A 14,473-nucleotide genomic window follows, 5' to 3' on the forward strand; every position below is an offset into this window, starting at 1 on the left:
CACTCACATTTAACAGTTTAATTACAATTGCATTTGTAGTTGAAATGTGGCGGTAATCACGTTCGAGTCCAATTTGAAGGCTATATTCAGTACTATAGGGTTTGCCATTGGGCACTGACCCCATATGATATCTTTCCACAGCCATTTCTCAAGTACAAGCCACCTGAACACCATCTGTAACAGCTTAAACATGATCCCGGCTGCTGTTTTATTTAGAATATCAAAAACGTTTCTTTTATTTATCAACCATTTACGTTCAGACATCCTAGTAATACTTAGCAAGATAGGAAGACACCTGGCAATGCACTGTGTGTGAGTGTGTACGGGTGTCCATGCATGTATAGTACTCCACACATGTGTGTCGTTTCTTACATAAGCAGCATGTGTTGCAAGTGTCCTTCGTGTTGTGTGTAACGTGCCAGCGAGATACTTTCCCTCTCAGTGCCACTAAGCACTTGACCTCTGGCTCAAACCTTTGACACGGATAAGTATTGTGTCATGGCTGTTGTCAGTCTGTCTGTGTGGCGACCAAGCACTGATTTACACACTCAGATATGATGATGTACAATGTATGTAGAAATGCAAACGTCCAAAAGTCAAAGCATTTTAAAAAACAGCAGTCCTGTTCTTGTCTTTTAGTCATTCCCCACCCCCAAAATTTAAGTAACGCATTCACAGGATTGGTAAGTTACTGTTTTGTTCAATGATGGAAAGTGACTTCTTCTTCTTTCGGCTTGTTCCCTGTTTCTCAGGGGTCACCACAGCAGATTTTACAGTTTCCATTGGTACCCCATGAGGGAACAGCACCAATGGTGGTCGTTGTTAACCCGGGTCTCGACTGATCTGGTATGGTCTTGTCAAGCCGCTTACTGATTTGGCAAAATTTTACATCAGTTGCCATTCGATTTTTTTTTTCTTGAACCCCCCCTTTTTTTTCTCTCCAACTGCACTTGGCCAATTACTCCACTCTTCTGAGCTGTCCCGGTCATTGCGCCGCCCCCTCTGCCGATCTGGGGAGGGCTGCGGACTACCACGTCTCCTCCGATATATGCGGCGTTGCTAGCTGCTTCTTTTCACCCGACAGTGAGGCGTTAGGCCAGGGGGACGTAATGCGTAGGAGGATCACGCTATACCCCCCAGTTCCCCCTCCCCATCAAACAGGTGCCCTGACCGACCAGAGGAGGCGCTAGTGCAGTAACCAGGACACATACGCACATCCGGCTTCCCACCCGCAGACACGGCCAATTGTGTCTGTAGGGACCCCCGACCAAGCCGGAAGTAACACGGGGATTCGAACTGGCGAGCCCCATGTTGGTAGGCAACGGAATAGACCACCACGCCACCCAGACGCCTTCGGTTGCCATTGCTGACACAACCACTAACCCTATGGACGGGGGCACAGGTAAAGCGCTGGATGTCATCCCAGTATTCATGGACTTGCGCCCATGCCTGTCACCAGACTGATGGAAAGTGACTACCTATCTGAAATGTGGTTTGTTGGAACTTGTTGCCAAAATTTGGCAACAAGTTCCCTAGCCCTTAACCATCACAACAAGTTTATTGAAGTACATTTATTGAAATGCACTTCAATAAAATACTGACCATCAACAAAAGATGCGTCTGAAAAAAACCCCAAAAACTGAAGTTCTCTCTTTAAAAACAGATAAATCCATCTGGGATATGAAGGCCTGGAAGTGTGTTTTGCAAATTCACACAATATAACAGGACCGCCACATTACCAGATTTTCATTTTGCAATACTCCTGTCAACGCTGAGCTCACTACCGCTCTTTACCAAGGGAAACAGATTAAACAGCGTGGACGTAGGGGTCTGTTTATCTCATAATTCCACAGGACAGCAGTGACTACCATTTCTAACTCCCTATCCCATCCATGTCCAAAGTGAGGGATCTTCAGGTCTTCTGTGGATGAAGCATTACACAGGTTGTGGGAGGAGATTAGCTAGGAAAATATGATTAAGCCCCTTCAGATCAGAGTTTCAAAGAAAATGGGGCCATTAAAGACTATGCTAAGCCTAAAGGATAGCATTAATCTGCTGTTAGATAGAAAGCGGATTGGAGAGAGAGAGAGAGAGAGAGAGAGAGAGTTGACAAATGAGTGATGGTTCAAAAAGCTGGTAGAGTCACAGCATCATTCTCAATTACAGTTTCAAAATGTCAAGGACACAGCTAATTTCCAGTTAAGTCACTATAATCGCTATAAACATGACAATCAATTGCTTTAAATCACATTAAAAATTAATTTTGGGTACTTGAATAGATTTGAAGCATCATCAAACCATCATAAAAGAACATTTCCACTAGTTCTTGCGAATATCTTAAAAAGTTCAATCTAGTAGTTGTTAAGAAAAACTTCCTGCACACTCAATAAATGTTGCTGAGGTTTTACATTCAACAGTGTTTCATCAACAATTATTCATGCTTGAAAATGTAATAACACTTTCCATGATATTAGCCAAAGTCCACGTTTTGTCTCTTCATGGCAACTTTTCTTCTGTCTTATCTGCAGCTGTTCACAACACTCGATCATGCTCTCAGATCTAGACGGAAATGTCCAAACTCATAAATGGTAGCAATTACGATTTAGTTTTTATGATGGGTTCGCTCTTTAACATTCGCATAAATGCTCGCATAGCTGGGATTTTTTCCCACACGATAGTATTGGGCCCATATTTCCCTCATGGCACCATAGTGGTAGTCTTTTGTGCAGAGACTTATACCACCAGACAGCGAAAGTTCAATGATCTCAGATTGGCACTTACTGCAGGATAGAATGTGAAACAAAACAAAATCTCACTCTCACACACACACACAGACGCACACACACACACACACTATCCACTATCGGCTGTATTAAGGGAAATGCATCGAAACGGCCACGTCTACACTTATTACCATCCTCCCTACTACAATGCATACCATGCACATGTAAACATGCACATACAAACACACAGACAGGCCTATGCAGACACACAAACAGGTCATGTTGATGTCATTGCTGTGGTCTGTGGGTGAGCTGAGCTCAGTAGTGGAGGGCACGACCAGAATCGGCTGTATTGTCTAGCTTTATCCCCTGCTCCCCTGACAGCACAAAACACACAGAGCTCCCTGGCTCCACAAGCCCAAAGCCTGCAGCACAGCGTGGCGGCTCACAACACCTACCGGTGCCAAAGAACATCACACCACCACTACATGCATTGCTTTGCTCTCTCTCTCTCGCTCACCCACACAGTCTCTCTCTCTCTCTCTGTGTCTCTATCTCACCCACACTGTCTGTCTGCCTGTCTGTCTCTCTCTTTCTGAACTCTCCACTCTCTCTCACACTCAGAACTCGCTAACCTCCTGATTCTGTCTCCCTGCCCCCCCCCAAACACATACACGCCCATTGTCTCTACCACTCTGCCTTTCTAAATATAACTTGGCTATTGATGGATTAATGCATCTATATATTCAACACATTCGTACTGCGTAAAAATCATTCATGGTGTTTCGTTAAAGCATTGAGAAGTATGTGCACGAAGCAAGGTATTGACAGCAAAATGACAATTCACCAGAGGATTCATTACATGTTAGGGTATCCTAGGGTATCTTGGGATTCCCAACATCCAAAAGCCCTTAACACAGCACACAGTATATCCATCTGCTTCCCCTGTTCGGTGCTACTCTCTGTTGTCATTAGTGTGTGAGCATCGACGTTATCTAAACATTCTCCCACTTCCATCCCACTGGGAGAGGAAAAACATGGCAATAAATATTTCAGTGCATATTCTGTATTGAAAGATACAACGCTCAGACTGCAGCTGAAACCACAAGTGCTGCTATATTGCAGTGTTGCAATCTCCAACAACATCTGTTTTTGTGTCTTTTCAGTCTGTATGTTTTGGCTCACAACACTTTGCATGAGCTCACAGGGTCATAAGTCGCAGTATGCCACTTCACATGTCTGCAGCCTGTGAAAAAGTATGATTTGTGTTCGGGTCTGCATGGGACCAGCTCTAAAAGTAGAGCAAACAAAATGCTGCTACCTGCACATGCTTGAGATTAAGTTCAAAAAGTGGGCAAGTGAGCGAGAGCTCCATGCATGTACAACGTGTGTCCATGCATGGGGTAACTAAAGGCAGACACTTTATTTGCATATGGATAAATAGAAAAAAATAGTACAGACAGCATGCACGAATAAATCTTGCATGCACAGGTGCAGCAATGCATTTAGACTGCTGTTACAGGGGACCTATGGGCAGCTATCAGTTGTCACATGGGATAGAGAATTCCTTAAGTCTGTTAAGTATTTGCTCCATATACTCTATTGATTTATCAACCCTCGAGTGACACACTCAGAAATACTTTCACACTCTCACGCAAGCATCCGATATCAGCAGTTCACGTAACTTTCCAAGTACTACTACCCATGGGATACCTTGGTGACAGCATTCCTATTCCCTAACAGTGCAAACAGACACACACCTAAACTGAAGGCATCATTTGATATCTGCTTCAAAGACCACAAGGGTTGCAGCAATGACCTATGGAGCTGTCTACAGGCAGTCTTCCAGCTTTAAAAAGAAAAAAAAATCACCCAAACACTACACCAAATCACAACTCCCTTTCATTTGTCACTCCAGAGTTATATAATTCAATCAACGTTAAGAGAAAAAAAACGAAAAAAACAAAAAACAGAACAGAACAGCAGCATTACTCACTGGTGACAGAAAGACAGCACCCTCTTCCACAGCCATGTTGCACCTTTCTCTCCCTCCCTCTCTTTCTTTCTCTCCTCTGTCTTAGAGAGCGTGAAACCTGAGCCCTGAGTTGCCAGCCAGCCAAACGGTCAGCCAGTCAGTCAGCTGGTTAGCGTGCCCCCCTGTCTCAGTCACAGGTGAAACCCGCTCACGAGGAAGGAGCAAGGTGTCATTGGCTCAGACTGAGCAGAGCAGAGCAGGAGGGGGGGGGATCACATGCCAGCAGCACCGCAGGAGCCGGATACAGCGCTTTCTTCCTTCCCCTCTTTGGGTCAATACCCCGATCTTTACAGTGGGTGGGTGGAGGAGGAGGATCAGGGAAGTGAGCAGTATGGAAGGAGAGGGAAAGGATGCTGAGGGGTTTCTCCCTGTCGCCGTCGCGCTCAGTAAACAAAACCCCGTGCGCTTAGCGGTCTGCCTCTCTTTCACGCTGCGGGAAGGACACGCACCAAATCCCTCCAGCTCTCCCTCCCTTCCGCCCTCCCTCGCTTCCCCCATTCCATTTCACCCCCCCCTTTTTTTTAATGTGTGTCAACAAGGGTAAATCCCTGCTGCCTCCCACAAGCTGCCCCAGAAAGCACCTTCGACTTGGGATTGGGAAGGTGCCGGAAGATGACCCGGACTTACCATATTAGTAGTGGGGGCTTCCTCTTACCCCTCCCGTACTCTCTCCCTCTCTGTCACTCTCCCCTTCCCTCGTTCACTCTGAGGAGGGGGAGAAGGAGGAGGAGGAGGGGGATTGGCAATGTGATCTTGATATCCAAGGTTGGAGAAGAGAGAGAGAGGGAAGGCAGGGTCTGACTGAAAATAGCAGCTGAAACAAATACTTTAGCTAAAAGGGCTTGACTGGGACACGTCAGTCCTCCCTATCTCTTGTCATCCCTCCCACCCATTCTCTTCCCCTCCCACCATCTAACCCCCCCCCCCCATCCCTTTTACTGCAGGCACGAGGCTCTTTATTGTCATCCTACTCATCAGCTTTTTCCTCCAACAAAGAAAAGGGTGAGGGTGAACAGGGTGAGGTTAGTGTATCTGTGTGTGTGTGTGTGTCTGTGTGCGTGCATGCGCACTTGTATTTATACGTGTGTGTGTGTGTGTGTGTGTGTGATAAGGAGTTACCAGTGGGGTAACAACAACAATAAAGGCAGATGCTATTTTAAGGGGAGTGGGTGGATGGGGGTTCTGGTGAGTGGGGGCCTCAACAGTCACTGGGGACATTTAGAGAGAGAGGATTAAGTGCTTTTCCTTTGGTATTAGGGACACCCTCTGTCCTCCCTCTTCTCACCCCCTGGCAAACGCACCCCTCTTGGGTGAGTTTAGGGGGAGGTGGGGGGTGATAAGCTTGCCCCAAATGAATCCTTCATTATGGGCAACACCAATAGCTGAGCCCCAGTATGCTGCAAGCCCAAAAGCCTTTGGCTACGCTTTCTTATTGCCCTGGAAGAAAACATCAAACGGACTCATGCTCTGGAGGAACAAGTCCAAAGGGGGCATCTATTTGGGTCGTGATCCAAGTATTCTCTAACTTTCGTTGTGTTTCTCCACCCTGAACCACGTATAAGTCAGTAGGTAAACTGATATTCTGTTGTTGTCAGCGGAAAAAAAGTTATTTCCGTGCGTGAGAAAATGAATGCTGTGGTCTGTACTTTCCAGCTCATGCAAAACCCTGGGACACCCCTCCCCTGAGCTCCAAGATGGTTCTTTCCATCTGCCCCTGGCCTTTAGATAATGAACGACAAACTCTCATCAACATCACACCAATAAGATCTTATTTATAGCAGGCTTGCCATTGTTTTGCCAACATTGTACGAAACGCGCACACACACACACACACACACACACACACACACACACACACACACACACACACACACACACACACACACACACACACACACACACACACATACACACACACACACACACACACACACATACACAGGGAGACAGACACGCATACGTGCATCCATACACTGGCTGGCACAGTCACAGCCAAATCCTCGGTGGCCCCTGTCTCTACCTCAAGAAGGATGGTATGACAGGCATTCTTGGTAATTTCCAACACTACTAACTTTAGAAAGATGGCAAAAGGAAGAGAGCGTCTCAGAGAAAGGGAGCAAGTCAATTAGGATGAGAGTAAAGAGAGAGAGAGGTGGGATTAGAGGTGAGGAGAGAGTGACTTGCTATATACCATGCCACGCTGCACACACAGTGAGAGATGTCTGGGAACAGGAACAGGCAAGATGAACATGTGATTGGTGGATCGCAGGTCCCTTTGCGCTAATACGACGGCTAGCATCCCTTCTTGGAAATGGCAGGGTTACCATGGCAACGGGAGGGGTTACCATGGAGGAGGATGGGAGGTAAACCTACTTATGGAAAATGATCTCCTCAGAAAACACTTAATGTGCACACACGCACACACACACACAGGTCATTAACAATTCTTATGTGAGCATGTCAAAATTGTCGAAAGTCATTAATACAGTTCTGTTCAATATCTTGTCTGAGCAAATAACAGCGAGCGGGGCTGATGAATTGACTCTATGGCATCAGTGGTGGTATGCCAGCGGAAAGAGGTGCATAAGACCTCCCCTAACACTCCACTGCTTCAGGAAAAATGAGGCCATCGTTCCCATTACTTATAAAATTCAGCAAAAGTATAAAGAATGCAGAAGAAAATCGCCGGACTAAATTGAACATGATTCTAAAATCTTTGAGCAAAACGCACCCTGGTTTACAGTGAATTCGACCACATAATATGCATCTCTGGAATAAAGAATAGATATATCTGGGATATTTCTTGGGAACAGTTCCTGCCTCAGAAGCTTATCGTGCCTTTGACAACCGACCATAAAAGTGATATAGTGCCCTGCCTTTATATTCAAAGGCTCTGTGCAATTCCAGTTGTATCCTTGCTAGCCCTCCACTCCCCATTGTACAGACACGATGAAGACCTGAACCATTTCAGAGGAACTGTAGACCACCACAACATCCTCATGCCTATACACACTAAACACACCTCCATCCAGGGGAGAACCCTTCATATTTGTAGACAATACAATAGCTCTCGTACACAAGACAGCACACGTGCGTGCACACACACACACACACACACACACACACACACACACACACACACACACACACACACACAAGCATGCATACTTGCATGCACGCACACACAACACGCACACATGCTTGCACACATGCACACACACACACACAAGCATGCATGCTTACATACACATACAAGCACACATGCTATCACACACACAAGCATGCATGATTGCACACATGAGCACACACACAAGCATGCATGCTTACACACACACACACACACACACACACACAAGCACACGTGCTTGCACGCACGCACGCACGCACGCACCCACACACACACACAACCACGCACTCTATCTCTCTCTATCTCTCTCAAACACACACACGAGGATATTTACTGCTCCTGCTGCAGGGAGCTCACTCAAGGACGCAGCTTCCCTCTGTCAGCACGGTCATGAAAACATCCAGGTGGGAGATGGTAAGAAGAAAAAAAGTAACCGGAGGGAAAAAGGAGGGAAACACAGGAGGACAGAAAGAGCCACAGACAGTGTGAGCAGCGGCAAGGTAAAGGGTGGGAGACAAGTGAGAAAATAAACAACAGAGTAAGAGACGGAGGAAATGGACACATCGGCTCTACTGTGCATGCCGGTGAGAGCAGTTCTTGATCTCGCGATCCTCAAATGACGCCGGCTGACATAAACCTCTAGAGAACGTAAATCATCGGACAAGACATTTTGATGGTGTATGAGTTTCAGGGGCAATTCTTCCGAATGCACGGCGCCAAAGACAATCACTGAACAGACTTCAAGTAATCAGAAGAAAAAGGATTGCTCTATTCGTCTTGTCCTCCGAGCACCATATTAACTTTGAAAGCTGTTTAGTGCGATGCACTGCCAACTCAGTGCATCGCATCCCAACAAGTTCAAATACTGTCAACCCCATTATCATACTTATCTTACTACTACCATGCTAGGTCTCCTTTCTCTCCACTGTCTAGGGCGAAGGTGAATATTGCTGACGCTGAAGTGGGGAGAGCCTAAATGTTGCATTGGATTTCCTCCAACTGGCTCGTCAGCGATACAGGTGAAATCCACACACTAGTGCGCCATAACGGATCAATAGAAGGCCTGCCAAGAAAGTCACCCCAGTTCACGTCCTCTGAAGAGCTCACAGAGAGATGTGCAAGACTGAAGGAGAAGAGAGACAGAGAGATAGAGAGAGAGAGAGAAGTGGAGAGACACAAAGTGGGTAGAAAGTAGAGGGCAAAAAAAAAGGAGCGTGAGTAAGAGTTTGGAGAGAGAGGAAGAAAGAGTTATAGGGGGATAAAAGTTAATATAAGATGGAGAAAGATGGGAGAGAGGCTGGGATATGGTGAGAGAGGAGTGCAGAGACTTAGAGAAAAAGACAGGAAAAAGGAAAGATGCGCACCAGGGTTGATAACCAGGGAGAAATGCAAGAGACCGAGAGACCAATTAAAGATAAAAAACAAAAAAACAAAGAAATGCTCTCATTCAACCCCACCTCTCATTTTATCCCCTTCTTTACTCCTTTCCTACTCATCCTCCACCTTCTCTCCTTCCTCCTCCTCTAGTCTCACTTTGAACTGCAGGCAAACACTGGACTCTGGTGGACAGTCTCCTGAATGACAACAGGCCTTCTGCATATCAGCGCCCACCACTTATGTATGTATGATGACACTAGATGGTGCCCCCAAGCTTTTTCTTTGCACAACATGAAGGACATCAGCATGCATACAATACAAATCCAACAGTTACAACCTGACTTACATCACTGACTCGGAGATGCACCCTCTATTAGATTATTACCCATGACTCTTGTTACAAGCCTCGAGCAAAGGCAGAACAGCCAACATACGCAGTGCCATCTGTGGAAGTGATACATGTGATAAGAGTAATCCATGAATTTGCTCATTTATTTCCATTATGATAGTAATGAACGCAATAAGAAAAGCACTCGAGATCAATGGCACCAACAAAGTTCCCAAAATGAACATGCCCCATAAAAATGATAAAATGTGTTTTTGTAATTTGTGAAATGTTTTTGATCAGCCAGACTAATCAAAGGTATTTTATTTTGCCTGAGTTCATCCTGCTGTGGAAACTGCTTGCAAGCCCTCAAGACTCAGAAATAACTACACAAAGCACTGGTGGCTGATGATAAAAGACAAGTTGTGTTGCATGCAGCAGGAGAAGACAAGCAGTGGGTGAACTTACCTCATCCTCACTGAACTAAAGACTTATTGCCCTTATATTCCCTTTCCCTTAGACAAAGAAAGACCTGACCATTGGTCTACTAAGCAATACCTTTCCCTATACCTCACACCATAGGTCGTGCCAGCAGCCATACCAACATGTACCCTGGCTCTGCCAAATGACAAAAGCTAAGCAGGTATGGGCTTGGCTAGTACTTGGATGGGAGACCACCCGGGAAAAGTGGGTTGCTTCCGGGAGTGGCGTTGGTGGGCCAGTAGGGAGCAGTCTTCCCTCTGGTCCTACTAAAAACAACAAATATCAAATCCCAGGTACCCAGTGCAGTGACGGGGACACTGTGTAGTAGGAGATGACGTGCTTCAGATGAGACATTAAAACGAGGTCCTGACTCACTGTGGTCATTAAAGCTCCCATGACCCTTGTTGCAAAGAGTAGGGGGTTCCCCGGTGTCCTGGCGAAATTCCCAACCTGGCTGTCTCCATCTGGCCACCTAATCATCCCCCCATGTAATTCACTCACTGATTCCCCCCTCTCAAGCTGATGTGTGGTGAGCGTTCTGGTGCAAAATGGCTGCCATGCATCACCCAGGTGGGTGCTACACATTGGTGGTGGTTGAAGTGAGTTACCCCCTTCAATTTGAAGCACGTTGGGTGTCTAGAAAAGTGCTATATAAATGTTATTATTATTATTATTATTATTTATTTCGTGTTTCCTGTTTTACATTCTGTAGAGCCGGGTCCAAACTATGGACCTGAGGCATTATAGGGCAGCTGTCACTTGATTGACAGCACTCGTCATAATATGTGGGCTGTTCCGAGTAGGGCGATCTTCTGGACTGCATGGATGTTGATGTCGCCTGGGATACAGTTGGTGAACTTTTCCATTCCCTTCTTCATGAGTCTTAGAGCTCCGATGACCACTGGTGTTGTTTCGGTCTTCATACCCCACATCCTGTTGATTTCAATCTCCAGGTCTTTGTACTTGGTCAGCTTCTCTGTGACTTTTTTTTCTTCTTCCTCCTCCTCCTCCTCCTCCTCCTTCTCCTTCTTCTTCTTTTGATAGTTCAAACATCTGGTCATCTCCAGTTAGGGGGGGCCTACAGAATTACAAGGCACTGTGAGGTAAGCAGGGAAGACGGGGGAGAAGATAACACCCATCCCCCATTACAAACATATTTATCCTCTCTGGGAAGTTCTCAAGACCCTCATTAAAGCAGATTTGACCAACACGCATAGAGAATCAAATACACAATGAATAAATTATGACTCTTAATGCTTCATGCCAATCTTCCTTCACAACCTCTCCTTGACACAGAGTATTGAAATAGAGATGATAATGTGATAAAGTGCAAACGACCTGTAAGATGGACGGAGGGGTCGATGCCAAATTGTTAGAGCTAATTTTGTGTGAATGGTAGAGAGCATACTTGAGCTGTGGGTGAGAGTGATGGGTGTTCGAGTTTGACTGTGTGCGAGAGTTAAAGCACAGTCGTGATGGGACTGTGTGTGGATGGGCGAGTGGATGCATGTACACGTGCACACGTATGTGTGTGACGCAGTGTGATACACAGATCTGTGAGTGTTTACATGGATGGTGTTTGTGGGCGGAAGCGGGACGCAGAGAGACAATGGCCCGCCGAATAGACATGGCCTGATGGCAGATAGCCTTACAAAACTTGACATCGGCAATTCAGCATGTCACTCTATTAGAAAGCTCAGCAGACTAACGCGCCCCCCCTTTTTTTTCTCCTCCAGTTCTGTCCCCCGGAGGTCAGCTGTTCTAGAACTTCTGCAGAGGGATGTCTGCTAAAAAGTGAAACTCCACCAAAGTGAAGTTGTGCTGAAGTTTAAAAGGTTGTGGGACCTAAATGTTGATCGTATTGCTGTGTTAATTCTAGCTTCTATGCAAATAGGCCACAAACACCTACTCCAAGGTAACCGTCTGCTTCCTCTGTTTGGCCTACTACACTGCAAAATATGTCCACCTTTAAATATCACTTTCTCTGGTTATGAACCATAAAACCTTACAGATCCTTGTTTCAAGAAAACAAGGGCTTCAAGAAAAACTCTACCAATTTGTGGACAACCTAGACTGTAAACAGGAAAATACTTCAATCCACTACATGAAAGCCATCCACCTTTTTTTCTTTTTTGGAGAAAAAAAAACACTGCTATGACTATTTTTTGCAGTGTATTCACAGTACAGTACTGTAGCCAGTGGTGTCACTGAATATCTGTCAGGGTAGAAGATTTCTCACTGAGGAGAGAGAGCTCCGATGTACCCATTTTCCCACTGTAACAGATGCTGCCATGCCTGTCTGGCTGCATAATACACACAGACAAACACATGTGTGCGTGTGGCTGTGTGTGTTTGTGTATGCGCGTGTCTACCTGTGTGTGCACATCTGTCATATGTCCTTGTCCTTATCTGTAAGGAGGGAGTGATGAACAAACACAGGTAGATGTGTAATCGTACGTGCACACATGCACACATACGTGCACACATACACACAAACACTCATACAAACAGGGGAGTGCATGAATACTGTCTTCTCAGATACATTATTTGGTCTTCCTGTTCTGTAAACTTAAGTCTGTAGGTTGAATTGACGAAACGGGGTGACAGTGCCTTGTTAGGTTGACTTTTCCCTCAGTTGGAATGTGGAATATTGATTATTTAAATGAGTTGTTGTTCTGATGCTATGAGATGTATGATATCCGTTACCAAGGTGAGTGCCACTGATCCAGGGAGAGAACAGGAAGATCCCACTGATAAAGACCCTGCCTTTCATCCGACTCTCCCTTCGTCCACTTTCCATGATATTCCTCTCTTTCTTCTTTCATCCACGAAGTGCCCCCTTATTTCTCTATCACTGAAATCCCCGAGTCCCTTTTTACCATTCCCATGTCACTGTTGCCCCCGATTTTCCTTGTTCATTCACACGACAACGGCGTTTTGGGGGCCTGAAAACGCAAACTTTTGAAACCGGGTTCCAGGGTGAAATCTTTCGAAAACGCAACTCCAGCATCGCAGTGGTGACGTTACCGCTCCACTTTGCACATGCGTACTACGTTTTCAGTCAAATAGCCATGTGCGAGTAAGAAGACGACATTAACGCTGACATATACCTACATGTAGACGCCCACATACTTTTAGTAGCGGAATAACCCTCCCACTACACTAGCGTCTACAACATCTACAGTACATGTTACATTTGTTGCATCCCACCAACATGTAAAAAACACGTTGGAGCTGGAATAATGTCTGTGCGGGCGTGTGAATCTGTCACGGATTGCCTATTTGACCCAACGATTCAGCTGAGCCTAGGCACCCTGGAATTATGGGCATCCGATAGATACTATGAGGTACGGGCTCTGTTGTGTTTGTGTAGAATGGAGTCTAGTTGACTTCTCAGAGGTTTATAATCAACAAGTTTGAAGAGGTTCAGACGTAGACGTGGGTCTGTCTACCTGTATGGCTATCTACTAGTTTAATTGTCTAAACTTTTGTCTGTATGTTTTTTTTTGTTTGATGCCCTGTGTGTCAGAACCACCGGGATATTTGTGGGAATTTACAACGTTGTATTTTACTCTCTGTCTGTCTGTCTGTCTGTCTGTCTGTCTGTCTCTCTCTCTCTCGCTCCCTTTCTCTCTCTCTCTGAGACAAATCTCCACTTCTTGCAACCATCCATGACAGAGTCCCTTGCTAGGGTGCAGTCCATGCACACTATAGAGGTCCAATATAACTTCAGAAGGTAAAAAACGAGTTTGCCCTCCAGGGTTCCTAGTGGGTTGTCCTCTACCAATATTGCACTTGACTGAAGAACTTGTTAGATCCACCACACCCTGAAAGGGGCCATGTGTGGGTGAAGAAAAGCAGACAGTCAACTAGATTCTGCTCGTCCATATTGAATAATGACTCATTAAAATGCATTGACATTACACAAAACAGAGGCTTTCAGTTAGTACTGTATGACCTGCTGCAAATATTCTTCTTTTTTTTTCTTTTTTTTTGGTGTGCATATATGTGTGCACAGCTGTGTGTGTACTGTGGGTGTGTGTCTGTGTTTGTATTTGCACGTGTCGTACTCCTCTGTCCTTTCAGATTCCTGTACCAGACAGAGAGAGACGCTCTTTGTTGACTAGAAGTAATGGAGAACAGAAAAAGAGCTTAGTCTAAAAGCTTCTTGTCTACAGTTTCACCACTCACTGAACGACCACAACCTAACTTTTCTCTCATATCCGGAAAAACGGCTCCATGGGATTTGACTGTGCATTACAGTACGACAATCCATTTACAGAGACAGCAAGAGATAAAAAAAAGACTTCCATAAAGGTTTGTCTGTTTGAGATCTCTCCCGCCAATGACTATGCAAAAAACAGACAAATTCTGAGCTTAATCTTTGACTTTCTCTTCTAATA

General features: G+C 45.5%; 1 protein-coding gene across 1 annotated transcript in view; it reads right to left on the reverse strand.

Annotated features, from left to right (window-relative positions):
- Positions 1–5,005, reverse strand: part of LOC130122662 (ankyrin-3-like) — a 97,376-nt gene extending 92,371 nt beyond the window's left edge. Inside the window, exon 1 of the mRNA XM_056291623.1 lies at positions 4,720–5,005. Within this exon, the coding sequence (XP_056147598.1) occupies positions 4,720–4,755 (36 nt within the window). The 5' untranslated portion in view covers positions 4,756–5,005. The remainder of the gene's footprint in view (positions 1–4,719) is intronic.
- Between the last annotated feature and the right edge of the window lie 9,468 nt (positions 5,006–14,473).

Source organism: Lampris incognitus, chromosome 13 (genome assembly GCF_029633865.1).
Source record: "Lampris incognitus isolate fLamInc1 chromosome 13, fLamInc1.hap2, whole genome shotgun sequence".
NCBI classification, from domain to species: domain Eukaryota; kingdom Metazoa; phylum Chordata; class Actinopteri; order Lampriformes; family Lampridae; genus Lampris; species Lampris incognitus.